Source organism: Mirounga angustirostris, unplaced genomic scaffold, assembly GCF_029215605.1.
Source record: "Mirounga angustirostris isolate CCGP_5_RB_7025 unplaced genomic scaffold, mMirAng1.0.hap1 SCAF_5, whole genome shotgun sequence".
NCBI lineage: Eukaryota > Metazoa > Chordata > Mammalia > Carnivora > Phocidae > Mirounga > Mirounga angustirostris.
Genome location: NW_026991713.1, coordinates 139,654,589 through 139,682,274, shown reverse-complemented (window position 1 = coordinate 139,682,274; position 27,686 = coordinate 139,654,589). Strand labels below are relative to the sequence as shown.

The 27,686-nt window shown below is 45.7% G+C and overlaps 2 protein-coding genes and 1 long non-coding RNA gene across 18 annotated transcripts in view; 2 read left to right on the top strand and 1 right to left on the bottom strand.

Annotated features, from left to right (window-relative positions):
- Nucleotides 1-9,647, bottom strand: part of FAM234A (family with sequence similarity 234 member A) — a 31,346-nt gene extending 21,699 nt beyond the window's left edge. For 3 of the 8 annotated variants that reach the window (XM_064592212.1, XM_064592209.1, XM_064592210.1), the window contains exon 1: nucleotides 9,249-9,645. The gene's annotated coding sequence lies outside the window, so the exon portion shown is untranslated. Of the gene's footprint in view, nucleotides 1-9,248 lie in introns of all 8 variants that reach the window. The other 5 variants (XM_045874556.3, XM_045874557.3, XM_045874558.3 and 2 more) reach the window with 2 other exon arrangements.
- LOC135364517 (uncharacterized) lies at nucleotides 844-6,745 on the top strand. The gene is made up of 3 exons (XR_010411767.1): nucleotides 844-1,723; nucleotides 4,727-4,932; nucleotides 5,074-6,745. It is a non-coding gene; the product is annotated as an uncharacterized LOC135364517 (long non-coding RNA).
- Nucleotides 9,648-11,943: 2,296 nt separating the features above from the next.
- The window catches only part of LUC7L (LUC7 like), a 69,601-nt gene continuing 53,858 nt past the window's right edge, over nucleotides 11,944-27,686 (top strand). For 6 of the 9 annotated variants that reach the window (XR_010411763.1, XR_010411762.1, XR_010411765.1 and 3 more), the window contains exons 1-3: nucleotides 11,945-12,137; nucleotides 14,079-14,173; nucleotides 19,366-19,464. Coding sequence is in view for 5 of the 9 variants with exons in the window: in XM_064592214.1 (XP_064448284.1) it covers nucleotides 12,077-12,137; nucleotides 14,079-14,173; nucleotides 19,366-19,464 (255 nt within the window). In the remaining 4 variants the exon portion in view is untranslated. Of the gene's footprint in view, nucleotides 12,138-13,039; nucleotides 13,111-14,078; nucleotides 14,174-19,365; nucleotides 19,465-27,686 lie in introns of all 9 variants that reach the window. The other 3 variants (XM_064592215.1, XM_045874555.2, XM_045874554.3) reach the window with 3 other exon arrangements.

Below are 27,686 nucleotides of genomic sequence, written 5' to 3'. Positions count from 1 at the left end.
ATGCGGCCGGTACCCCTTCACTCCCCCATACCTTCACCCCGTGCCCCAGAGAAATCTGGAGAAGGCAGCAGACACCCAGCACAAAGTCCTACAGGAAAAGAGAGCAAGCCCTATCCCGAAGGAAAAACTTATTTTAAACGTAGAGAAATACCATGAAAATGTTAACATCTGGGCTTCCTAGTCCAGCTGGTGGAGCCACCTAGATTCCTGGAGACATTACGTTACACTGTGAGCAACTCCAAAGGCCACAGTCCTCACCTCGGGCGACGTCTGACCTCACAGGAGTATTTTTATATTGGGGTCAATAATAAACAATTCTTCCTTGTGACATCTTTGAAAATTCAAAGGTAAGGCTTCGTATGGTAGGGGAGGTGTAGGACCAGGGCCAGCGCAGAGGAGATGTGAGCCCCTACGGTGGCCACAGAAAGAACTGCGCCTCCTTGGGAGGGGGTTCACGTGCCCAGAGACGGGACCCAGGACATTGTGACCCTGATGCTTGAGGACTAGAGGCTGAACCCAAAGGCCGACTTCCAGCTCCGGCCCCATCTCTATAAGAGCAAGTTGTCCCTGAGTGTTTCTGGATGAATCACCGGCTGACTTCAATTACTCTTAACAATTTCTTCTTCTTTATTTAATCATTAACAGGGTTCCAAGACTTTGTCCCAGTGAAATTAAAGATGCTTTATAATAACAAACAGATGAAAGACACTGTGATCCTCCTCCAGAGGTTTCCATTCTTGGAAGGGACAGCACATTACATCCAGCAGCTCTCTCTAGAATCCCGAGCTGAGCTGGGTCTTTGGGGTGGGTGCAGGAACTGGGGGTCAGTAAGGGATGGGGGCAGAGAGGAAGCGGCGGCCTGGGAGTCCTTTGTCCTGACGGTCAGTTCTGTATCTGATCTATCCGGGCTGCACAAATACCTCCTTGTGATAAAATCTCATCGAAGGAGACCCACGTACAAATGAGTGCGAGTAGTAACTGGTGAGGTGGAAGAGAGTGAAGCCTAGCAGCCAGGCTGATGTTTGTGCCGAGGTCAATTTCCTACTTCTGATAATGTGGACAGTTATGTAAGACATCTGAACGGCACGAGGACAGCTCCTCACAATTTCTGTAACATCTCTAGAGTCTATAATTAGTTCAAGATAAACAGTTAAAAAAAAAGAAAAGAAAAAAGGAAAACCTGTGCAAGAGGGTGGGGCTCGGAGCTTCCCACAAGCTAAGAGGAAGGACCAGCTTCCCCACGGGCGGCCCTGGGTGAGGCCGCCCCACTACCTTAGTAGGAAGCTCTTCTGTTCCAAAGGCAGGGAACTCTGTGTGCTTCGTTTTGTTTGTTTTTGGCAGAATATCAACAACAATGGAGTTCTGTGGTAACTTGAAGGCATCTGCAAGAACAGCCAAACCCCTGACAGGCTACAATTCTCTATTTCAAAATAATGACCAGCTTTCTGAAGACTACGCCTAGCAATCATCTCCCTTCCCACTGTGGAAAAGAAAGATGCTTGCAGTTCTTCAGCATGACCGGCTTATAATGATACTGCAAAACACCCAGAGCACAAAGCAAATGCCAGAGTTTACGTGGGGTCAGGGAGTCCAAGGACACCACGAAAATGTAAATGGCCAAAGGGGTGGGAGTTTGCCCTGCTCAACAGCCCCCGAGGGCTTGGAAAAGGTGTGGGCGCTCTGGAGTATTAAACTGACCGGAAACGTCCTCTTGGGGCCCCAGGTAAGGCTCTCCCGGAACTCTAAGCCCAGCCACCCGAAACCTTGGCACCACAGCCAAGGCTTTTTCTTAAAAAACAGAAGCCAGGGGCGCCTGGGTGGCTCAGTCGGTGAAGCGTCTGCCTTCGGCTCAGGATCCCAGGTCCTGGGATCGAGTCCCGCGTGGGGCTCCCTGATCAGTGGGGAGCCTGCTTCTCCCTCTCCCTCTGCCTGGCCCTCCCCCCTGCTTGTGCTCCCGCTCTCTCTCTCTCTCTCAAATAAATAAAATCTTAAAACAAAAACAGAACCTAAAACAAGCCAATAACCCAGTTTCCTCAATCCTATTGTTAACCTAATAGGACATACGAGTGGGAGCCCAGAGCCAGTACTTTTTTTCACTTTCCCATGACTTACTTGGGTTTCTCGGGGCTCTTTCTGGTGCAGAACAAGAAAACTTTCCAAGGAAAGAACACAAGTCTTTCCAGATGAAGTCTACCCCGACTGGACTCCCCGCCCGGCTTTTTCAGCTTCGGCTTACTACATACCTGAACACTTCTCACACAGCAAAGTGCTTTCAGCCCCCTGCTACCTGGCAGGAAAACCGCAGGGTGAACACGGTGATCTTGGGGGGTCTGGGAATAGGAAACAAAATCATCCTCTGCTGGAAGCGGAGGAGCTTCCTGACTCCCCAGGGCCTGTTCTGAGGAGCAGGGTCGGAGGAGGGCTCTCAGCGCATCGGGACGCAGGGCTGGGTAGGGCCCGCACGTCAACGCTGCAGCGCGCCGGGGACAGCACCGGAACTGCCCACTTAGGGACAAACCTCTCCCCTCCTGGCGAAGAGGCTGGGCCGCTGTGCGGCGCCCCGCTCACAACCCAAGTGAGAGACGTGGCGCCAAGGGCCAACCCCATCTGCCAAGAGGCTGAAAAACAAAGCGCCCAAGATTTCTCCCCAAACTAAATCTGTACGTCTATGAACTGCTGGGTTTTTTTCCCCACTTTTGTTTCAAATTGTAACCTCTGTTGTTAAATTCCCCATAAAGAGGGAATAAGAGAAACTTAAAAGGTATTTTGCATCTAATAGCACAAGGAAACGTCTGCAAACCGTAAAGCTGGAACAAACCACATCCCCGACATCGAGTGTGTTTATGTATTAGTCCTCATCTGCTAGCGTAGGAAAGACTCAGAGCCGCGGGCCTGTGGGCTTTAAATATGCACACCCACGTAACAGAGGCTTCTGCAAGCCCCACCTGGGAACGCGATGTTCACCTCTGTGTCAGCGACATGAAATGTGAGAAGCAGGAGAGGAGTCCTAGGGGACTAGCAACATGTGTTAACACCTGTCAATAAGCCCAAAAGGAAGACAATCCACATTTGTGTTCGTGGCATTAACACTTTCCAGCTACCAAAATGGAATTAAGAGCTTTTTATTGAACATAAAAGCTGTTACGATATAAAAGGTGAAGAAAAGATAATACAGGAAAAAGGCCTTGAGGTAAAGAGACTCGCATCCAGTATCCTTTTTGGTCGGTTCTAACAAGCTGGTGGTCGCCAGGACAGAAAACAGACACCAAGTCACAGGATTCTGCGACAGTCATTAACTGGGATTTTCTCCTATCAATTCTGAGTTATCAGTGGTAAAACTAAAAGTCCACTTTTTAACTTAATGTCAAATAAAAAGCAAAGAAACGAAGAGAAATGTCACAGATGAGAAAGAAAATGCCTGAAAAGATGTGACCCTAAGGGCACCTGGAGAGACAGGAGCCAATGGCCCGTGGGCCTGGTTCCCCCCCAGATTACTCTCCTGGCTCCCAGCTACCGTGGGTATGTCTGCTCCCGGCCACCGCAGCTGCCACACCTGTCCTCCCCGGAAGGCGGGCTGTTGGGACAGCGACCAGGTGGCAACTCCAATCAGGGGGAAGGATAAAATCAGTTCAGGCAGGTCATCAACATTTCAGGGGGCAGGCGTATCTGCAGAAGCTGCACCTCCAGTTTCTCCAAAGGCTCTTTCTCTAATTATGGTTTGCTGAGTCAGAGAGAACAGAACATTTAAATTAGAAAAGTCTCACTCTAATTGTTAATGGATTAAGAAAGTATAAAAATATCTGTGGCAAGGACAGAAAGAAAACTGGCAGGACAAGTAACTGGCAACTCTACAGAAGTAGGGGGTCTACTTTTTTAAACTAAAATTTGATTTCTTTTCCTTTTTTTTTTTAAAGAAAAAATCACTGCAGGGTACTTTAATAAGAAATCCCCTGCTAACTTTTAAAATTTGAATTTTACAGCATTCTTTTTTTTTTTTTTTTTAAGATTTTATTTATTTGACAGAGAGAGCGAGAGAGCACAAGCAGGGGGAACAGTAGAGGGAAAGGGAGAAGCAGGCTCCCCGCCAAGCAGGGAGCCCGATGCGGGGCTCGATCCCAGGACCCTGAGGTCATGACCTGAGCCGAAGGCAGACGCTCAACCATCTGAGCCACCCAGGAGCCCCTACAGCATTCTTTTAAGGGAATTTTCAGACCACGCACCATCGTCTTCTGTGCTTCGGGGCCACCTTTCCAGACTTCAGGGTCTGTGATCGCTAATTGATCTTTTTTTTTTTTTTAAAGATTTTATTTATTTATTTGACAGAGAGAGACACAGCAAGAGAGGGAACACAAGCAGGGGGAGTGGGAGAGGGAGAAGCAGGCTTCCCGCGGGGCAGGGAGCCCGATGCGGGGCTCAATCCCAGGACCCTGGGACCATGACCTGAGCTGAAGGCAGACACTTAACGACTGAGCCGCCCAGGCGCCCCTCGCTAATCGATCTTACAGCAAGTACGCTCCGTGGCTCGTCCCTACAGCTGGTTGTTATGCATACAAGCGGTTTAAGAACGTCTCCTACACTAGGAGGCCAGGAGCGGCCCAAGTATTCTGACAGCGGTCCAACACGGGGTATGAGAGGCACCCACAGTATCCCAGCAGGCAGCACTGAATTTTTGGCGGAGCAAAGTGGAAGCCAGACAATGACATCTATAGTGTTCTGTTGCTTACAGATGAACAACTATTTCCTCTCTTCACCAAAAAAACATCTGAAGACAAAGAACAGGCCCGACATCATCTTTCAGACGAGAACAAATTGGAAGGTCCTGGTTCCTGGATAAAGGCACGTGCAGTCAGCGCTCACCAGCCTGACCGAGGATGGTTCCCGGTACCTCCCAAGTGTCAGTCAAGGATGAACATCCATCTGCACTTCAGACAGGTAACTATTACACAGAATAACTTCATAGTTTGTTCAGAAAATAGCACAGAGTAGCCTTTTCCTTGAATTCTAAGGCAGATTTTATCTCCTTTGACTGCTACACTGGTGTTACTTCTTGTCTTTTTTTTTTTTTTTTGACAGAGAGAGACACAGCGAGAGAGGGAACACAAGCAGGCGGAATGAGAGGGAGAAGCAGGCCTCCCGCAGAGCAGAGAGCCCGATGCGGGGCTTGATCCCAGGACCCCGGGACCATGACCTGAGCTGAAGGCAGACGCTTAACCGACTGAGCCACCCAGGCGCCCCTTTAAAGATTTATTTGAGAGACAGAGAATGAGAGAGAGAGAGCACAAGAGTGGAGAGGGTCAGAGGGAGAAGCAGACTCCCTGCTGAGCAGGGAGCCTGGACGCGGGGCTCGATCCCAGGACCCCGGGATCATGACCTGATCCGAAGGCGGACGCTCCACGACTGAGCCACCCAGGCGCCCCACTTCTTGTCTTTACACTAAGGGAAGGGGGCGTGTGGGGGGGAAGCAAAAGCCCTTAAAAAGATAAAGTGTAACTCTTACTCCATCACTTTTTTTTTTTTTAAGATTTTTATTTATTTATTCATGAGAGACAGAGAGAGAGAGGCAGAGGGAGAAGCAGGCTCCCAAGGAGCAGAGAGCCCGATGCGGGACTCGATCCCAGGACTCTGGGATCATGACCTGAGCCGAAGGCAGACGCTCAACCATCTGAGCCACCCAGGCGCCCACTCCATCACTTTTGACCAACTCTGCAAGACCAGTAGGTCTTAACTTTACTTACTTTTTATCATTATTTTTTTTAAAACCTTTTGTCATGTCAATGTTTGATTATTCATAAGAGCAGGGCAACCCTCTCGGATCCCCTCCCTCCTCAGGAGCTTACCTTGCTTTGCTGCCCAGCAAAACAATAAGAAAATAAAACATATTTGTAAGAGTAGAGCCCCACAGCCCATGTGCCCATCAGCCAGGTCCAACAGTTACCAACACATGTGGATGGAGCGCTTGTCCCCTACAGCCCACCTCTGATCTTTCTGAACTGGACACTTGAGAGGCCTGTGGCTGGATCTGCCTTGTCTCTGCTGGTGTTCACTTAGGAATCAGCACTCTCCTTCTCCTTCTTCCTTTTTTTTGACATCACATCCAAACAAGCTAAGCTCCATTATAAATTTTATAAAGGAAGAGTGTGAACGAAATTCATTAAGTTTATAAAGACCAGTTGTGAGTGAGATTAGAGTAGGTTTTGAAACATCCAACAAACCCTATGGATGCCAACGTATTTCCGTCTGCAATTCAGTTCCACTGCTTTAGGTGCTGTTCTGACAACTTCTCACCTGGGTTTCTGGAGCCCTCTCCAACTTTCTTTCCTCGACGCTGCAAGAGACATCCTTCTAAAATATCTCCTGAAAATGCCATTCCCCTGCTTTGAACTGCTGAATGACTCCTCAGGACTTTAGAACAAAGCTAGGACAGCTCTTCAGTCCGCCACCTCTGGTGTTACCTCTCTCCAAATCCTACATCCAGGATCTGTTCTCCAGTCACAGTGCTGATCTTCTGTGCACACTGTTCGTCTGCCCTTCTTCCTCTAGTAACCCCTGTGTGCCTTCAAAGCCCACTCTACTTGATCTTGCCATGCACACTGCTCAGTCCTCACTGAGCCACTGGTGAGACCCACCCCCAGACCGGGAAGGGCCTGAGGGCCTACACTTGTTTTTATCGCCTTTGTTTTCCCAGGACAAAGCATAGTGCCTGGCATAAAATAAACACATTCACATGTCTGAATAAATTTCCAAATCTTGCTCTGCTCTGCTCATGTTCTTTTCTTGGAAGGGTAATTATTAATGGATTTATTAACCATTGCTTTGAAATCTACAGCTTGCCCAAGGAGTTGACTTTTAAAACCTGATTTTAAATAATGGTATTAAGTCACTTGTAGGGGTCACTGACTGCCTGACATCCATTCTCTCTAGTAACAGCACCTTAATTTCCCTCGGGGAAATCTACTTTCCCACATGCTCAATGCAGTTCTGGTGGGACTGACGCATCCCCACTTTGGGGAGGGCTCCCTACCCGGGTCTAGCTAACTGATTAGAGCCCAGATGAATATCAGGCCAGAGTTCACCTGCAATTATAGGGAATAGGCACTCTTTTCCCACAGGAGTGATAAGTGGAATGGTGGTTTTAAAATACGTTCACAAACTCTTTGGTGTGACTCCCTTAAAAGGTGAAGTCTTTTGTACTTAATAATGCTGACAAATAGAATATGGCAGAAGTCACAGAATCAGAATTCCTGAGCTAGGCCACAAAAAGCACTGTGGCTTCCATCCGCCCCGCCCCCCCTCCCTGATCACTGACTCTGAGGGAAGACCACCACCACGTGAGGACGCAGGCCCTATGGAAAGGCCCACCAGGCAAGGAAATAAGGACTCCTGCCAACAGCAAGGAACTGAGGCCTCCAGTCTTTGGCCATGTGAGTGGGTCATCTAGAATCAGACCCAAGAGTCCTGGTCCAGGCTTCAGATGACCACAGCACCAGCCAATGTTTTGGTTGCAACCATATGAGTCTCTGAACCACAATCACCTCACTAAGCTACTCCTGAATTCCTGACGGACAGAAACGGAGATAATAAATGTTTGGGGCACCTGGGTGACTCAGTTGGTTAAGCATCCAACGCTTGATTTTGGCTCAGGTCATGATCTCAGGGTTGTGAGATCAAGCCCTGTGTTGGGCTCCATGCTGGGTGTAGAGCCTGCTTGGGACTCTTTCTCTCTCCCTTTGCCCCTTCCCACCTCTAAAAAACAAACAAATAAATAAATAATAAATGTAGGATGTTTTACTCCATTACTTCTTTTTTTTTTAAGATTTTATTTATTTGTCAAGAAAGAGAGCACAAGCAAGGGAGAGCGGCAAGCAGAGGGAGAGGCAGGCTTCCTGCTGAGCAAGGCGCCCGATGCGGGACCCTATCCCACAACCCCAGAATCATAACCTGAGCCGAAGGCAGATGCTTAACCGACTGAGCCACCCAGGGGCTCCAATCCATTAATTTTTATGTTGATTTTTATGCGGCAGCAAATAACTAAATAAGTAAGTAGGATGGAGGCAGGAACCTAAGAAAAAAGCCAACACAGAAACAGGGCAAAGAGGAGGTATGTGAAAGGATGGGGGACCAAGAAGACCTCCCCCACACACCATTACCAAGTCCTGATGACCTAATTTAAGCCATTGGCCCCTCCTATTCTTGGTCCTCTGAACTTTCCCATATGAAAGCCCGTAGAATGCCACCATAGGTTGAGCTAGTTTTAATGGATTCTCAACACTTGAAACCAAAAGCACTCCAATCAGTACAACAAGGTCCAGAGAGCTGGTAAAATGTGCAAATAAATGTCCACTTGATACTTGGATCATTTCCATCTCATCCTTCCCTGCTCTGTACTTTGTCTTTAGCATGCTCTCTTTCTCTCTCTATATATACATATTTAAAGATTTTATTTATTTATTTGACAGAGAGAGAACACAAGCAGGGGGAGCAGGAGAGGGAGAAGTAGGCTCCCCGCGGAGCAGGGAGCCCGATGTGGGGCTCGATCCCAGGACCCTGCGACCATGACCTGAGCCCGAGGCAGACGCAGAATGGACTGAGCCACCCAGGTGCACCCCGCATGCTCTGTATTTTGCTTATTATCCATATCCTTCCACAGAAATGGAGCTCCTTGAGGACAGGAATCCTGTTTTGTTGAGTGCTACAGTCTCAGCACCTAGAACCATGCCTCGCACCCAGCAGACACTCAGTGTCTCTAACTGCCTGCTCCCTGAGAAACTGCAAGGAAGTGGTGCAATCTGGTGGCGGCACCAGAAAGACATTCCCAGCCGGTACCGGGAGAGGAGCCTATCACACAAGCTCCTTAGCTGAAATCCCACGGTTTCCAAGAGAACCCGAAAGTAACTGCAGTTGCCTCCTCTGATAGCTTAGGCTGCTCAAGGTCAGGCTCTCAGTCAGATCACTGCCAATCAATTTGTAGGGGAGCAAGGAACTCTCTGAGAGCGACCTTGCCTTTTTCCCTGTCGAAGTCTGCCTGTCTTGTTCAGTAAGGCAGGCTACGTCTGTGCGAGCGATGTCCCCCCTACACGAGTACACGTCAGCTGACCTTCGGGGTACTTTGCGAGTTCACTGTCCGGACGACAGAGAGAGGAGGACGGAGGCCGTCTCTGCACATCGGCTTCCGTGGTCCTACATTTTGCATCGCCCGCGGGCAAGCGGTGCAGCACCCTCAAGAGCACCGCGAGTACAGACTGGCTTACCTACTGTGCCGCCGACGTGGGGCGGGAAGCTTCCTACCGGGAGTAAATCCGGTCTTTGGGGCAGCTGGGGCTGGCGCGGACCGCCTCCGGGAATCGGACCTGCCGACCCGCTGGGGCTGGAGGGCTGGCGGAGCGGGCTGGCCGCGGCCGCTGCGGCAGCCTGTCCGCCCACGCCGCTGCACGGACACGCGTGGACCCGCCGCTGGGCGAGGCGGGCGACACCGTGGGCGGGGTCTCGCTGGCTGGCAGTCTCCCCGCGCCCGGATCGCCCAGGCGAAGAGGAGCTTTCGCGAGCGAAGAGGTGGGGCCCCGCGCGAGCCCCGCCGCGAGCACGCGCGAGGAGGACGAGGCCGCGCTCACTCTCGGGCCGCCGCCGCGCTCCTCGGCCCCGCCCCCGAGCGTCACTTCCGGCCGACCGGAGCCGAGGCGGAAGCGCGCCAACCGAGCGGGGTCCTCGCGGCGGGAGGTGGTTGCTGAGCGGTGCGGCTGGCGGGGTGGCGGCACCTGCGGAGGCGGCGGCTCTGGGGTCGCGCGTCGCGCCGGCTCGCGTGGGGGTCTGGCGCCGCGGCCCTTTGAGGTGGCACCTCCTGCGGCCTTATTGCGCTTCCCCGGGCTGGCGCACCCTTCCACGCGGTTTGCTGGCCGTGGCCTTTCCCCTGCAGCGCCGCTTCTGGCCGCGGGTCGGTCTTTCTGTGGCGTGGTTTGCCTCTCTCCGCTTGTTGCGTTGCGCTATGCTCAGGGTACCGTCTTTACCCGTGGTGTGTGCGGTAAATATCGCCGTTCGGGGTGCCTTTGACGAACGCAAGTCTCCGTTTTAGAATAGAAAAATAAATCAGTCTTTTACGGGTAGTCCTTTTGTGCCCTGTTTGAGGAATCCTTCGCTACCCCTAATAAATCTCCCACATTTTCCCCAATGGTTTTAAAGTTTCCATTTTAACATTCAGTTTTTATTTCGGTTTGGAATAGATTTAGGACGGTGTAAGGAGGCTACGTGCTTTTCTTCATCAGGGGGATAACCTGCAGCGCTAGTGCCATTTATTTAGTCTGTTTTTTCCCCAAGGGCACCTGCCACACTTAAAAAAATCTGGATATGCACGAGTGTCTTCATTAATTGGCTTTATCGTAATGCTCACACCGGGTGTTCTGGATCAGATCAGATATCTTACGACTCCCTAGTAATAATAAGCATGATGAGTCCCCCACAGCCTTTAACCCCCAGAGAAACACAAAGAGAACCAATGGAAATTTTTCCGACGTGAGTGGCCCAACAGAACATACGTGAGGAATGAAGGAAAGGGACTTTCTGTACTTATAAAGGGGAAGAGGCAGCTGTCTTCTCCCCTCTTCAAAGGGTCTCCCCACTCCAGTCCTTTGGTATGTTAATGAGTTTCTCCTGGGGCCAGACTGCCCCAGTGTCTCTTGGCTACACTTTTAGGACCTAGAGATGTCTCCAAATTCCTGGGCTTCACTCCCTGAAGTGTAAGTACGTGGGAAGAGAACACTCTATTCTCCCCAATACCTAGGCACCTAATCCAAGTCTATAACTACTTGGCCCTCTTAGGGAGAGAAGGGAAGTTATACTTCTGAACCAGAGCAATTAACTGGACAAATAAATAGCTGCAGATCTAATGCTCATAGTAGGTGAAGGGTCTAAGACGAAGGCTTTTTACAGGAGCACTGGGAAATTGAGGAGATTTCCCTACAGCTTCTCTCTGGCATCTTTATTCTCTGTCATTGTTTCATTGCTCTCCATTTTTGTGCTGGTACCACACAGTCTCAATTACAATATACTTAAAATAACTCTGATATTTAGTTGGACAGCTACCTCCACCTTTTTGTTATGTTGAAAAGCTTTAGCCATTTATTCTTCAGTAAGATTTTACAACCAGGCCAAGTTTCACCAAAACAAACCCATAGGGGTTTTTATTTTTTATTTTTATTTATTTGTTTTAAAGATTTTATTTATTTGACAGAGAACGAGAGAGGGAACACAAGCAGGGGGAGTGGGAGAGGGAGAAGCAGGCTTCCTGCTGAGCAGGGAGCCCGATTTGGGGCTGATCCCAGAACTCTGGGATCATGACCTGAGCCAAAGGCAGACGCTTAAGGACTGAGCCACCCAGGCGCCCCCAAACCCATAGCTGTTTTTAATAGAATTGGATTTAATCTGTAAGTCACTTTGGAGAACAGACCAGATACTTTTTTTTTTTTTTTTGAGAGCAGGCGCAAAGGGAGAGGGAGAATCTTTCTTTAAAATATTTTATTTATTTTTGAGAGAGAGACAGAGAGCGCACACGAGTGAGGGGAGGGGCAGAGGGAGAAGCTGACTCCCGGTTGAGCGGGTAGCCCAAATGCGGAGCTCGATCCCAGGACGCTGGGATCATGACCTGGGGCGAAGGGAGATGCTTCACCAACAGCCAACCAGGTGCCCCTATTTATTTTATTTTATTTATTTGCAGTTTAGTCTTCAGAATATATGGGCTTGGGCTCTAGAATAAAATCAGGGTTGGGACTCTTCTGGCTCGGGCTCTAGAATAAATTCAGGGTTGGGACTTTTCTGGCTCCGCCGTTTGGACATCTTGCTTGGACCACTCCTGCCGGTCTCCTCTAGGGCGGAGTTTCGTTACCTATTCCGCCCCAGAAACTACATTTCCCAGCAGGCTCAAGGCCCGCACCGACGCACTTCCTCCCGGCGTCCCCCGCGGCGGGAAGGAGCCGAGCGGGCTCGAGGCCGACGCGACAAGCCTTCGTTGCCGCCGCCGCCGCCGCCGCTGCCGCCACCGCTGTGAGAGGAGTCGCCGCGGCCGTCCCTGCCGCCCTCGCCGGCCACCATGTCCGCCCAGGCGCAGATGCGGGCCCTGTTGGACCAACTCATGGGCACGGCCCGGGACGGTGAGTCGGAGCGGCCGGACAGGCGAGGGGTTGGGGCGGGAGTGAGGCGAGGCCGCCGGGCGGCCTGAGGCGGGGGCCGCGACAGTCTGCGCCTGCGCCTGAGCTGGACACCCTCCCCTCCCCCGCGCGCCGACCGCAGGCGCCGGGCCTTTGTCTGAGCCGGTTCGCTTTGGAAGCGGCCGCGGCCGGGTTCTCCCTCGCTGGCGGTGGGTCCCCGGTGGGCTCCTCCCTCGGAGCCCGAGTCGTCGGTGGGGCTTCAGCCCCCTCCCCTTTTGCCGTCCTGCGACTTTCTCCCTGTCCCGCGGCCCGGCGCCGCTCGGGGAGCCGGGGAGTCGGCGAAGGGCTGGCGCCCCCGTGGGCTCCACATCGCTGGCAGCCGGGTGGCGGAGCTCCTCCGAGGCTCCTCGGGGAAGAAGCTACCTACAACCCGAGGGAGCCGGATGGGCCCGGAAACCCCGGCCGTTCCTGTTCTGCACCAAGAGCAGCCGTAAACTGAGCTTTTCTAACGTTGGTTCCTGCCGAGTGCCTTTCCAGCCCCCTTCCCCTCCCAGCCATATAGGAGAGACTCTGTTTAGCTAGCACTTGGCAGTCGTTAGGTAGGTCGTACAATGACGGTTGTAGGGAGGAGTGAAAGATCATGATGGTTGTCTCAGGAGAAAGCGGTTGCACCTTTGCAAAGCTATATACCTGCTGTGGTTTGTGTTTTCTTTTCTACTGAAGTAATGAAGTTGTAAGTTCACATTGGCACATTCGCAGGGCTGTGCAGATTCTTTGCACTTTATTTCATAGGTGAATAAGTGCTTTTTAGCTTTCTTTGTATATTGAGTTGCTTTTGAATTGCTTCCCATATTTTTATTTCATACAAACTGAACAATTGTGGCCCCTCTATTTTATTTATAAAGGTTCAGTGTATCTTTGCCTGCCTACATCAATCTGCAAGGGAGTTGCAGAAAAGCCTCATGTTCATCGAGCCGTGAGTCACAACCAATTTCTAAGCTGTTATAACAAAAAAGTGTTTGCTTTTTTTCACAAATAACTTTAAAAGTGTAGTTTAGAAAGAAAACATTTTCAATAAAAAGACACAACATTAATCCTGGATGCTTGCAAATCCTAAAATATATTCCTCCTTTAGTATTACACAGCTCTGTGTATACACAGATTAGCTTTAAAATTTGTCACATTCCACTTTGCCTTTACTTTTATGTATCATTCCCCTGACTTCCTTACTGCAGGTTGGGCAAGAAAACTTTTCCTTTAAAACTTTTCAACAGCGGGCATAAAATTCTGCAGCTGAGGTCTTGAAGAATGCAGATGGGTACAGTATGTGTTGGAACTCACAGTGTGTATTGACTAACCTAGTTCCCTTTTTTTTTTTCTCCTTTGGTATTGTCTTGTTAAAAGTGACTCCCAGGTGCCAACTTTCTTTTTTAAGGGTGGGGGTGAAGGGGATAGGAAGATTAGGTCTAGATTATTTATCAGTCAGTGGTAGAGTTTGAAAGCCTTCTTCTTCATGTGATTTTGGGCAAAATACTGCCTATGCATTTGTGCATGGCAAAATGATTAGATTAATATGTAGCTTCTGTTGGTGGAAACTACCAGCTATAAGTCATATGTGGTGATTCATGGCCCTCTGATTAGCGTGGGTTTTGGTATTACTGCCCACATGTATGTGTGGGGTTAATGGCCTTTTGGTGCTCAGCCTCTTCAGATTCCTTGACTTCTTTGGCACAATGATGGAGTCAGATCTCATTAAGTGTGATTCTTCATGATACATTTAGCATCAAAAAACATCTGTATTCCGCTCCAGTTGTAAATATCTCTAGATCAGCTTTTCATTGTATTTGGTAGTCTGCCAATCATCCAGGTGAATTGTTGTACCGGATATGCTTTGGTGTTTAACGTGATAATATTGTCTTATTTAAAACCACAAATGAATTTCAGGAGACGAAACCAGACAGAGGGTCAAGTTTACAGATGACCGTGTCTGCAAGAGTCACCTTCTGGACTGCTGCCCTCATGATATCCTGGCTGGGACGGTAGGTGTATTCGGGCTTGGGGGAATATCATAGAACACTCAGACTTGGGGGCTGTGTAGGCAGTGAAGGTTGAATTGTTTTTCTTTACCAGGCAGAAATCTCCTACTGCCTTTCAAATGATAGATTGTTAGTTTGATGGAATTTTGTTATGGGGTATACTTCACTGCTATAAAAATTTCTTTTTGTAACTTATCATATTTTTGTAGAATCATTTATATGGAGGTATTCACAGCTAAGTAGTATGAGAAGTGTCATTTGGCCAAACCAAAAAAGTATGCTTTAGGTCAGCCTATAGTTCTTTGAAAATTCGGGATTGGTGGGTTGGTTTTCATGTTGAACATATGTTAATGCTAGACTTTTGATCTAACGAGGTACTTTTTTTTTTTTTGGTGGGCAGCAATGTAAGGTTTATTGAGTGATAGCCGAGTGATAGTACAAAGTTCCTGAGGAGGGAGGGGATCCGAGAGGGTTGCCCTAACAAGACACATTTCTTACCCAATTCTTAGGTTTTTAATAGATCAGTTGGGTATAACACTGAGTTTTTAGTGTTGTGTTACGTTACCCTTTCAAGAAATCAACACATGATCCAATGAATATCGATCCCTGAAATTTTATGTTCACTTTAGAAGAACCAAATAGGTAAATACTAGTATTATGTAATGTGCATTTATTCAAAATCAGATAGGATTGGGGCACCTGGGTGACTCAGTTGTTAAGCGTGAGCAAGACTGGTACATTTCCCATCCTTTCTTTTTTTTTTTTTTTTTTTAAAGATTTTATTTATTTATTTGAGACAGAGAGAATGAGAGACAGAGAGCATGAGAGGGAGGAGGGTCAGAGGGAGAAGCAGACTCCCTGCCGAGCAGGGAGCCCGATGCGGGACTCGATCCCAGGACTCCAGGATCATGACCTGAGCCGAAGGCAGTCGCTTAACCAACTGAGCCACCCAGGTGCCCTTCCCATCCTTTCTTAAGATTTTACCACAGTAATTACCAGCACTGCAAGCTGATAAAAATGCTGTGAAAGAAAAGCAGAGACGGGTGCCTGGGGGGCTCAGCCGTTGCGCATCTGCCTTTGGCTCAGGTCATGATTCCAGGGTCCTGGGATCAAGCCCCATATCTGGCTCCCTGCTCTGCGGGGAGCCTGCTTCTCCCTCTCCCACTCCCCCTGCTTGTGTTCCCTCTCTCGCTGTGTTTCTCTCTGTCAAATAAATAACATCTTAAAAAAAGACAAAAACAAAATCAGATAGGATTGAAGAAGACTAAAAGCTGGAGAATTATCTACCATGATTCAGCCACACAGAGAAAAGGAGTCCTGTAAATACCACCACCATTCCACCATTTTCAGATTGCACAGCCACTTAATGGAATATAAAACCGTCTGCTCATTTTTAAGGGTCAAATGTTCATCCACTAGGGAACATTTTCTTCATGATTAATTGTTGCTTTTCTCATTACCATTGTGAGGGGAGCAGCCTGTGGAAAACCGCATATATGTATTAGATCTTCTCAAGCTGACTCTACAGAGAGCAAATAGGAAATGAATGTCAAACAGTGTACCTTTGTTACCTGAGGTTTTGCCTGTAGTTTGACCTAGTATAGGGATATGTTTTGCTGTGGATTGTTGTGGGTACCATTAACATAGATTAATGGCTTCCGCTAGTTAAAAGCAGTTCTGCTGAAAGAAAATCCTGTAGGGGAGGCATCATAACCTGGAATTGTTGATGGATCTTAGTGGGAGAAGCCAAGGAGCAGAGGGATGGATGTGCACGAGTGTGAAGCATTTCAGTTTTTTGAGGGAGGGCTGGGGGGTGTCAGATCCCTGGGTAGCATTGTTCCAGAATGCTGGTGAGAAAAATAACCAGAATGGGGGCATTTCCTACAAATATTTATTGTGTGTTAGTTACAGATTAACTCATCAAATAGTCCATTGAACACCTGCTGTGTGCCAGGCACTGGATATATGGTGCCAGTAAAATAAAGTCTTTACTTTATCCAGTGGAGGAAGAGGATAGACAATAAATGAATAGATAACGGGTTGTTTTAGGTAGAGTGATAAAAGGTTTCTCAGGGACATTGGAGCAGAGACTTGAATGGTAAGAAAGATTGTGCACAGTTTGGGGTTAGAATGCCCTGGGTGAAAGATGGAGCCGGTGGACAGCAGGCATGCTGCTGGCGTGTCTGGAGTGGTGAGAGTGAGGGGGAGAGGTGGGAGAGGCAGGCAGAGGCTGTGGAATCAGATGAGTTGTGAGAAGCCATGGACTGAGCAGGTTGGCCAGGGATGGCTCGGCAAGGGGAATCTAAGAAGCAGCCGACAAGGATGATTAGGATTAGGATGAGGGTTGAGAAATTGGATGGGGGTGGTTGTAAAAGGTGAGCCTCACTGGTATGGGCTCCATGGAAGTGGGAAGTGAGGAGTGGAGTTGAATGATGGGTCTTCTGATGAGTTTGTGTTTTGTGTAAAATTGAAATGGAATGAATGTGATTAAATTTTTAGAGCACAGTGGCTAAATGAAGGTGGTTGTAACCTTCAGTCTTCTAAGGATTGCTCCAGGCCCAAGTTGTTGCTCAAAACCATCTCCTGTCACTGGTAGGGGTGAGGCAAGGAGGAATGGAAGTTACAGTTTTATTGAGGCTTAATGGGAAAATACAGTATTGGTTAGTAAGTTTGGCAGAGTAAGATAGCTGGAGGGAATGTAGTGTAACAAGTTACACTTGTCTCAGTGGAAAAACTTCTGTTTTCCAAACGTTCTGGAAGGAGCCTTTAGTACCCTTCCCTGTCAGCAGTGTGAGACCACTAGAGGGTAGACAACACAGGTGTTTGGTAAAAAAAAGATCTGACACACTGGATTTAACAGCCACTTAAAATCTTTTGGAAGAGGACTTACTGTAGTATTTCAACTCTGTGTGGTGTTTAGCTGCCAGGGGAATTGGCCAGTACTTCCCTACCTCCTTGGCAAAACTGAAAATACACAGTCGGAGAGTAACCGTGGAACCCAGCCCCGTCCTCTGCTTGCATTAGCCATGGCTTTTTGAGAGTTCTCAACCAAAGGAAGGCTAGCAGTGAATTTTTGCTTCATGGATGGTTCGCTAATGTCAAAACTTTCTTGACAGTTGAAGTTTCTAGAATGGAAATTTATTTGTACTTAAAATGCTTAGTAGTTAAGGTTTTAGTGTTTACTTCTCCTGGTGGTAGGTTTTCTTTGAGATACAGAGCTTTCATTAGCTTTTAAGCATTTCTGGTGTTTGTCAGTTATTTTGCAGCTGTGGTGCTTGCTTTTCATTTGTGGAGACTGTATATTTTAAAGAATCATACTGATGCTTAAAAGAGTGAACGAAGCAAAAATTGTCAGCAATATAGGGACAGCGATTCTGGCTACAACTTTGGCTTATAGAATTACTGTTGCCCTACCTCTGGATCCCCCCCATGTGACCAACATACATGAACTCGTATGACTTTTTTTTTTTTTTTTTAAGATTTTATTTATTTATTTGACAGAGACAGAGATAGCAAGAGCAGGAACACGAGCAGGGGGAGTGGGAGAGGGAGAAGCAGGCTTCCCGCTGAGCAGGGAGCCCAATGCGGGGGCTCGATCCCAGAATCCTGGGATCATGACCTGAGCTGAAGGGAGACGCTTAACGACTGAGCCACCCAGGCGCCCCTGAACTCATATGACTTTACGGTAAGAATAATGAAGGAGAAAAGAGGTCTTTAGCATTTAAATGCAGAAGTTGATCCTTGGTCAAAATGAAGATGAGCTCCACACTAGGGAGCCCACTGTTGGTTCTGTCATTGTTTTTACTAAAGGATGTTTTGTTAGTGAACGTGGCATGCGCCTACTGTGAGACTAGGGCCCAAGAGTCAGGTACTACCAGCCTCCCTAATTTGCCTAAAATGTTAAGGACTTTATAATCCATGAAGTTTTTGAACTCATTTTGGTTGTAGTTGTCGTTTGAGCTTAAAGGAGGCTCTGGACTCCATCATTCTCTGTTTACTCGTTATGTAGACACATGTTTTGGTCCAAGTGCTTGGACTTGGTGTCTCCTCATTGTGATGCTGGGTTTTGTTAACTTGCACTGTATGACTTGATAGCATGATCCTTAGCATACAAACTTTCCTTTTGCTCTTGATGGCCAGAGGTAGAGGGTGCTGTCACAGAGTCCTGCACTCAGAATTTAGTTAAGAGATATGCTCTGTTGTCTAATTGTTCTACATGTGCTTACAACACATAGTAGCATATCAGGCTAATCTTACTGGTAATACAGGTCATTTGTTTTCGTGAAACAACCTTTTGTTTCTCAAATGGGGCAACTGAGTGGCCCGATTCTATGTCTCCATTTATATCCAGGGTCATTTACTAGGTTAGGAGAATGTTTGGAGGATTTTTTTGGCTCTAAATTGGCCTATTCTGCTTTATGCCTTCTGGTATACAAAGAGATACACAAAGCTAAGTGTTAGGTTGTGTTGTAATTGCCAAAACCTGATTGCTATCTGCCCTTTCCTTTTCCTTGCCTCTGTACCTTAGGCATTTGAGCATCCTGAGTAGTGAAGGTTATAGGAAGGAATGCCTAGACAGTTTATGATACTCTTGTTTTCTGGCCTTTTCCTTGCAACCTCTCCCCTCCACTATGCTGCTGTTCACTGAGTAGATGTTTCTTACTCTTTTTTTTTTTTTTTAAAGATTTTATTTATTTATTTATTTACTTAGCACTTGAATGGGGAGTAGGGGCAGAGGGAAAGGGAGAGAGAATCCCAGCTGGCTCCCCGCTGAGTGTACAGCCTGCCATGGGGCTCTATCACACAACCCTGAGATCATGACCTGAGCAGAAATCAAGAGTTGGACAGTCAGCTGACTGATCTACCCAGGTGCCTTACTGAATAGACTTTTCTTTTTTGACTGATGCAAAAATAAAACTAGCAAAAGCTGATAAATATCGTCTTCATTATTAGTCCAGTTATCTCTGGGTCTGAAAGAGACAGAAACCTTCACACTTAAATGTATCAAAATGTCGTATTAACATGGTGGTAAAAGAAAAATAAGGTTTCTTGGCTATATGCTGTTTTTTAATATTTTTATTATAGTTTACTATTCAAAAAGGTATTGTTTATTTTGGTGACAGTTGAAACACCAGGTCATGTGCTTTCTACAATGGGTAGATGTTCATGTGTAAACTTTTGTTTCTTTCTCACAGCGCATGGATTTAGGAGAATGTACCAAAATCCACGACTTGGCCCTCCGAGCAGATTATGAGATTGCAAGTAAAGAAAGGGACCTGTTTTTTGAATTAGATGTAAGTTTTATTTTGTGTTAATTCATCCTTACTGTGAAGAGCCAAATATCAACTAACAAGAATAAGATGATATTTGTAAGTTATGAAGCAGAATAACAAAAGAGATAACTTGTTATTCTACCACTAGGGCTGAGAGCTAGAACATAGCCAATAATATTTGGTATCTACCTGTAAGTCTACCACCCCCACACCATTGTGCATTTTGTATGTCTCATTTTCTTTTAAAAATGTTATTACATATTTTTATGATTCCTTGAACTTTGTATTTTTGCTTGTTTTTAAGCCTTAGAAGAATAGTTTCATAGCACAGTCTTAAATAACGGTTTTCATTCAATATTATATTTTTGTTTACCCATTTTGTTGGGTATGGTTTATTCTCATTGCTGCTTGAGTATTCCCCAAACTCTCTAGTCATTATTTGGGTTGATTCTAGGTTGTGGGGTTTTTTTGTTTGTTTTGTTTTGTTTTGCTATTACAAACAGTATTATGAATGTTCTTGAATATATTGTTGGTGTATGCATATTAGATTTATTTAGGGTCTATTCCGAGGGGAGGAATTGCTGGCTTACAGGGATTGCATATGTTCATCCTTGCAAGATAGTTTTGTAATGGTGTCCTTTTTCTCTCTTCTGTTGTTGATAAAGCCATGGTATCAATTTATACCCGAAAGTAGAATTTTTGCAACTCAGTGGTTATAAAATGGAATTTCACAACTTTTTTTTAAACTGTTGCCTCCCAAAGGAACCCTTTTAAAGAATTTTCTTCCTGATTCGTCCCCTACCCTTCTATGGAATTTTGTTACCACAGAACCCTGCATATTACCTTAATGTGCTATGGTTTTCCAGGCCACAAACTATTGTGATATCTAAGAGGTTTTTTTCACCCTTTAACAGCAGTTTTCACCTCTTTACCCATTGAGAGTGCAGGATTTAGAGTCACTCTATTTGTTTTTTCTTTTCCCTAATCCTCCATCACTAGTATGATCAAAGGTCAGTGAAGAGGTTTGGTGGCATTCAGGTTCCTAAGTAAAGACTGGGAAGGGACAGAGCTTGGTGTGAGGAAGCCAAGGAAAGGCATCTCCTCTTCACCAAAGGACATTTTACTTTATTTTATTTTTTTTTACCAAAGGACATTTTAAAGGATATGTTGTAGCCGGAGTAAACTGTCTTTAACAGTAGTCTTAAAAGTAATTAAAATTAATTCTTTTTCAGATTCATTCTTTAACCACAGTGTGCTCTCAGTGTTGAATCTTTGAATTAACTAAAAATGCCTTTAGCAACAGTTTGACTAACAGAAGAGGCTTGGAAAGGGAATTTTTCTATATTGTGAGTTTTCATTCTTCAGTAACCTGCAGATGCTTATGCAAAGAGGCCATTACTTTGGGACGTCAGGTTCCAGAGACTGATATGTACACAGGTGTATTGAAATCTCAGGTTTAGTAATGTTTTCTGGATCAGAAGTCTTAGCATTTCTACTAAATCAGAATGTCAGTGCATTTTTTATTTTTTATTAGATTTTATTTGTCAAAGAGAGAGGGAGAGAGAGAGAGAGCAAAGCACAAGCAAGGGGAGTGGCAGGCAGAGGGAGAAGCAGGCTCCCCGCTGATCAAGGAACCCAATGCGGGACTCGATCCCAGGACCCTGGGATCATGACCCGAGCCGAAGGCAGCCGCTTAACTGACCGAGCCACTCAGGCGTCTGGTCAGTGCATTTTCTTAAATGACTGATGAATTTAAAGTTAGAAAACATTCATAGAAGAAATGGTGTCAGTGACTGAAACACACAGAATCATTTAGTATATTTTGAAGGAGTTGTGTCCAGCCAGTGTGCAGAAAGTGGAGTGTGTTTTTTTGTTTTGTTTTGTTTTTTAATGAATATTATTGAAAACTATGCATTAGCCAGTAGGAAAATACCCAGTTGGATCCCCAGGAAATGAATTCTGTTTTGTCATCTTGATGCTATAAAGTCTAGAAGCTATAAGAGAAAGATGGGTACATTTGTCTGTATAAAAACTTAAAATTTAGCCTATCAAGAGTACCTACCTGTACATGGGTCGCCTGGCTGGCTCAGTCTGAAGAGCATGTGACTTCATCTTGGGGTCGCAAGTTTAAGCCCTACGTTGGGTGTGAAGATTACTGAAAAAAAGTTCCCATACGTACAATGAGAATAAACTGGAACAGGATATTTACAGTGTTTATGATGATGGGCTGGTTATCTTTATATGTAAAATTCATCATAATGGACATAGATGGTATCAATGGCTCAATAAAAAAATGGGCAAAGGATAGAAAAGGACATTGCCTGGTGGGCATCTAATCCTATGGCTGGTGCTCACCCTCACTCAAAACTGAAGACATGGGGGATTAAATGATCCTGATACACCTCCTGGGTAACTCAACATCTCAAGATGTGAAAGTACATGCCAGCATGGCCAGTTCTAAGATTATATCTCACTGATATGCTTGCATATGTACAAAGATACATTTGTTTTAGAATGTTCCTTCAGCATTTATAACTGCAGAAAACAGGAACCAAGTAAACTTCCTCAATAAGGGACTGCCTAAATCATAGTTGCTCTTTAGGATGGAATGATGTATAACTGAAAAGAGAATTGGGCTAGTTCATTGTGTTGTTGATGTGAGATTATCTGCAAGACAGATTAAGTGGATAAGCAAAGTGTGATATCATGCTTCCCTAGTGTTTATTAATTTAACTTAATTTTTAAAAAGATTTTATTTATTTATTTGAGAGAGCTCCACATGCAGGAGTAGGTTTGGGGGCAGAAGGAGAGGGATAAGCAAACTTCGCACTGAGCACAGAGCCAGAGGCAGGGCTTGATCTCACAAGCCCTGAAATCATTACTTGAGCCGAAATCAAGAGTCGCCAACAGAGCCACCCAGGCTCGTCCCCATAGTGTTTGTTTTTTTTAATATGTTATTTATTTATTTTTAGGATTTATTTTTAGGGAGTGGGCACTCATGCAAGTGGGAGGGGCAGAGGGAGAGGGGAAGAAGCCGACTCCCCTCTGAGCACGGAGCCCTACATGGGGCTCGATCCTGTGACCCTGAGATCAGGACCTGAGCTGAAACCAAGAGTTGGATGCTCACCCAGGCGCCCCGTGTCTTGTTTTTTAACAGTGTTTTAAATTGCATACATCCTTATTTTTACTTACTTGCTTTTAAGTGAGCGGTGTGCCCAGCATGGGGCTTAAATTTATCACCCCGAGATCAAGAGTTCCATGCTGTACCACTCAGCCAGCCAGGTGCCCCTCCATAGTGTGTGGTTGTTTTTTTGTTTTTTGTTTTTTTAATAAGGAAGGGTGTTGTACACTTGTTAACATGTTTAGATGTGCAGAGAGGTGTTTTAGAGGAACCCAAGAGATTACAACCACTTTTAACTTGGTTTGAGGGTTAGAGCAGGGCAAGAGACCTTTGTGTACTATGTGAAGTACTATTCCACCTAGAGGAATTACTTTTTCAGTTAAAAAGGTAACCACTCTTCCCCCCAACTCCTTAAAAATAATTGTTGATCTTATAGATGGTTCATATTAAAATGTTTGATAACCAGTAGAAGAAGTCCTTCTGCCCTGAAGAATGAAGGGCATTTTGGAGTAGCCATATCTGAAGGAGGGCAGTCTGTCAGGGCATAGTCAGCATGTGAAATGCATATACGTACTCGTTCCAGAACTCCGCTGTTGGGAACATATCTTAGGGATATGTGCAGATGAGTACACAGAAAAGATGCTCGTTGCAAAATTTTTTTTAAAGGGAGAAGAGGCTATAATGAAACTACTAATGGAGAACTGGTTATATAAATTGTGCTATCAACAGTGGAATGTTGCTTTATAAAGCTAAGAGGAAGATACCTCTGGGTGTTAAGGAGGGAGATTTTACCTTAAAAAGTTTCTTCAATGGCTTTAAGATATAATTCACATGCCATACAATTTACCCCACCTTTAAATTCTTCTTTTCTTTTTTCTAAAGTAGGCTCCATACTCAGCTTGGAGCCCTTAAGTTTTTAATTTATACATATCAGTAGTGTTTGGATGTACATGGTTTACTCTGATAAGTAATTAAAAGTGGCCTGACTTTAAAATACCAAGCTAAAAGAACTTGTTTTATCTCCTTACTTTTACAGAGTAAACTAATGGAAAAATAAAGGCTTTTCTCAAAATACAGATTTGTTAATTTTTTTTTTTTTTTTTAAGATTTTATTTATTTTTTGACAGAGAGAGACACAGCGAGAGAGGGAACACAAGCAGGGGGAGTGGGAGAGGGAGAAGCAGGCTTCCCGCAGAGCAGGGAGCCCGATGCGGGGCTCGATCCCAGGACCCTGGGATGATGACCTGAGCCGAAGGCAGACGCTTAACGACTGAGCCACCCAGGCACCCCTTGTTAAGTTAATTTGATGAAAATCAGTTTTTAAATCTTTTTGGTAGGTAATGCATGTTCACTGTGGGAGATTTCAGAGGTCTAAAAGGCTCTGGTAAAAAGTCTCCCCTTTCCATGTAACCAGCCATCCAGTAGCTCTCTCTGGAGGTTAGTTTCATTTTTTAAAGATAGCTGGTACACGATGAAGAGATATGTTTATCAGAAGGCTAGTTGTGATTTTTTGTGTCAAAATGTCGGTTTTGAGAAGCAGAAAACTCTTCAGAAACATTTTGGTCAGATGTGGTCAGTGGGCTGACTCTTGATAATCCTGACCTGCTGCTGCCCACCTGCTGGTGGTTCTGGGCTCCTGGCCTTCTGTGAGGCCCCTGCACTGTCCAAGGCCCAGGTTCTGGACCAGCAGCTCCCAGGCGTCCCTCTTGAGGTTGGTTTCTGGAAGGGCTGCAGTGCGGTCATCACTGTTGGGAAATGGGCATAGGTTTCATTGTCACAGGTTGTAAACCATCACTAATCCATGACTGGTTCTGGTTTTTCTTAGTAGCATATTCTGTAGCTCACCAGGAGTTTTGGTAGATCTCCATTATTGGTTATAACTCTGTTAGGTGGGTCCACCATTTACCAGAGTTTCAGGAAGTACCTTAAGCCTGATGTTATTTGCCAGAATTAATGGAGGCAGCACCATGTGGTGCTGGCAGAGCAGTTGGACCCCTTGTAGTGGGCCAGTCAGGGGGACACCTGACCTCAAACTCAGAACGTTTGCTTTAATGTTGAAAAGCTTATCAAATATATTAAAGATAACAGGCATTTGAGTTATATTTTAAACCATTTTTGTCATACAAGGGTTGTATATATATATTTTTAGAACAGATTATTGTAATCAGGTCGGTGAGAAAGCTTTGCATACTAGATTGTCTTGCTAAGACATCCATGCCTTTTGTTTGTTTTTTTATAAAAGAAAAACCTTGCTGGGTGCCTGGGTGGCTCAGTTGGTTAAGCGACTGCCTTCGGCTCAGGTCATGATCCTGGAGTCCCGGGATCGAGTCCCGCATCGGGCTCCCTGCTCAGTGGGGAGCCTGCTTCTGCCTCTGACCCTCCCCCCTCTCATGTGCTCTCTCTCTCTCATTCTCTCTGTCTCAAATAAATAAATAAATAAAAAATCTTTAAAAAAGAAAAACCTTGCTAAAACTTGGGTTTTTAGTTGATTTATTAATTCATGATGTATTAGTTTAAAATAAGATGTATTTTTACAGAAGGCGTCATTAAGATCTTTTTTTTTTTTTTTAAGATTTTATTTATTTATTTGAGATAGAGCAGCAGAGGGAGAGGGAGAAGCAGGGTCCCCATGGAGCAGGGAGCCCGATACGGGGCTCGATCCCAGGACCCCGGAATCATGACCTGAGCTGAAGGCAGACGGCTTAACCGACTGAGCCACCCAGGTGCCTCTATTGTTAAGATCTATTTTCATAATTAGTTGCTGAATTTATAGATTGACATTTGACTTTTAGTAGATCTTCTACGAGAGCTCATCAGCCCTTTTTACAAATCTAAAATATTTAAGCAATTTGTAAGAAGTTGTCCTACAAGGACATTCGCATATGTATGAGAAGACTTGAGATGTTCATTGCATCGTTTTGAATTAGTGAAAAAGTGAAAATACCCAAATACGTTTGTTTTTAGAGGAGCTAAATAGTCATGTTACAGTGAAATGAAATACTGCACAGCTGAAGATTGTAGAAGACAGAGGATGTATGCATTGATGTGAAGAAGAAATATGGAAACTTACCAAACTGTCTTGTTTGGTTGGAATAAAAATTGAGTGCTTAGGTATGCATTTTAAGGCAATTTTAAAAAATATATACCAAATTCTTTTTTTTTTTTTTTAAAGATTTTATTTATTTATTTGACAGAGAGAGAGCGAGCACAAGTAGGCAGAGTGGCAGGCAGAGGGAGAGGGAGAAGCAGGCTCTCCGCTGAGCAGGGAGCCAGACGTGGGGCTCGATCCCAGGACCCTGGGATCATGACCTGAGCCGAAGGCAGCTGCTCAACCGACTGAGCCACCCAGGCGCCCCGTATACCAAATTCTTAAGTAATTTTTTTTTTTGGAGAAACCACGCAGGAGCTGGGGGTGGGGGCAGGGAGGGAGGGAGAGAATCTCAAGCAGGCTCCACACCCAGCATTGAGCTAGATCTCACGACCCCGAGATCATGACCTGAGCTGAAATCAAGAGTCAGATGTCTAACCGACTAAACCACCCAGGGACCCCATTAAGTAATTATTTCTTGTGGGGGGGAGAAGAAGAAACTATTTTCTGTACCATGTGAAGTTATCAGGTCCTGTTAGCTAACATAATAGGCAGAAATGAAAACGTAAAAATATTTCTGCCTTATGATTTATTTTTATAAATCTCTAGCCTTAGGAAGTAATTAGAAATACAGGCAGACATTGGTACACAAATGTGTTTATGGTAGGATTGTTTATAACATTGAAAAATTGGACACAACGGAAATGTTCAAGAAGAGAGAAATGAGTTAGTAAATTATGATTTATTCCTGTCAGACTGCCCTCGAAACTTTACAGAATCTACTTAGTGACAAAATTGTGGTGATACCTCGAGTAAGACAAAGGTAAAAAATTGTGTGTACTAGAGAGTTCACCTCTAGTTTTTTTGTGTGTGTGTGGTCTTATTGAAGATACACTACTTAGAGAATTGGTAGACCTGGCCTTTAAAACATGGAATGTGCTCTCCCCTCCTTGGAGGCAGTCCCTTACTATTTCAGATTTATTTATTTATTATTTTTATCTATTTATTAGATTTTATTTATTTGTCAGAGAGAGAGCACAAGCAGGGGGAGCGGCAGGCAGAGGGAGAAGCAGGCTCCCCGCTGAGCAGGGAGCCCGATGCAGGACTCAATCCCAGGAACCTGAGGTCATGACCTGAGCCTAAGGCAGACGCTTAACCGACTGAGCCCAGGCATCCCTTTTTTTTATTTTTTAAAGATTTTGTTTATTTATTTATTTGACAGAGAGAGACACAGTGAGAAAGGGAACACAAGCAGGGGGAGTGGGAGAGGGAGAAGCAGGCTTCCTGTGGAACAGGGAGCCCGATGTGGGGCTGGATCCCACCACCCTGGGATCATGACCTGAGCTGAAGGCAGACGCTTAACAACTGAGCCACCCAGGCATCCCCCTTACTACTTCAAATGCAGGGACTCAGACACTTTAAAAGCAACAACTTGCTGCCTTTTTTTTTTTTTTAATTTAAATAATCTCTACACCCCCAACATCGGGCTCAAACTAATGACCCTGAGATCAGGAGTCACGAGCTGTTCTGACTGAGCCAGCCCAGGCCCCCCAACAGCAGCAGCTTGCTTCTTACCTGCCACAAGCTGACCTTGGTTGGTTAGGGTTTAGCAGAGTGTTTAAGAGCAGTTGCTGGAAGCCTGTGTCACACTGTCGGTTTAAGGATTGGTTCTAGGTCAGAATTCTGAGGCTCTGCTGGCAAAAAGGGTGTAGGGAGTTGTGTTCATAAAGCAGTTTAAAGCTATGATTACAGGGACGCCTGGGTGGCTCAGTCGTTAAGCGTCTGCCTTCGGCTCAGGTCATGATCCCAGGGTCCTGGGATCAAGTCCCACATCAGGCTCCTTGCTCAGTGAGGAGCCTGCTTCTCCCTCTCCCTCTCCTACTCCCCCTGCTTGTGCTCTCTCTCTCTAACAAATAAATAAAAATCTTTAAAAACAAAATAATAAAATAAAATAAAGCTATGATTACATAAACTATTTTTCTATTAAAAGAAGAGACTAAGGCGGCCTGGGCTAAGCGTCTGCCTTCAGCTCAG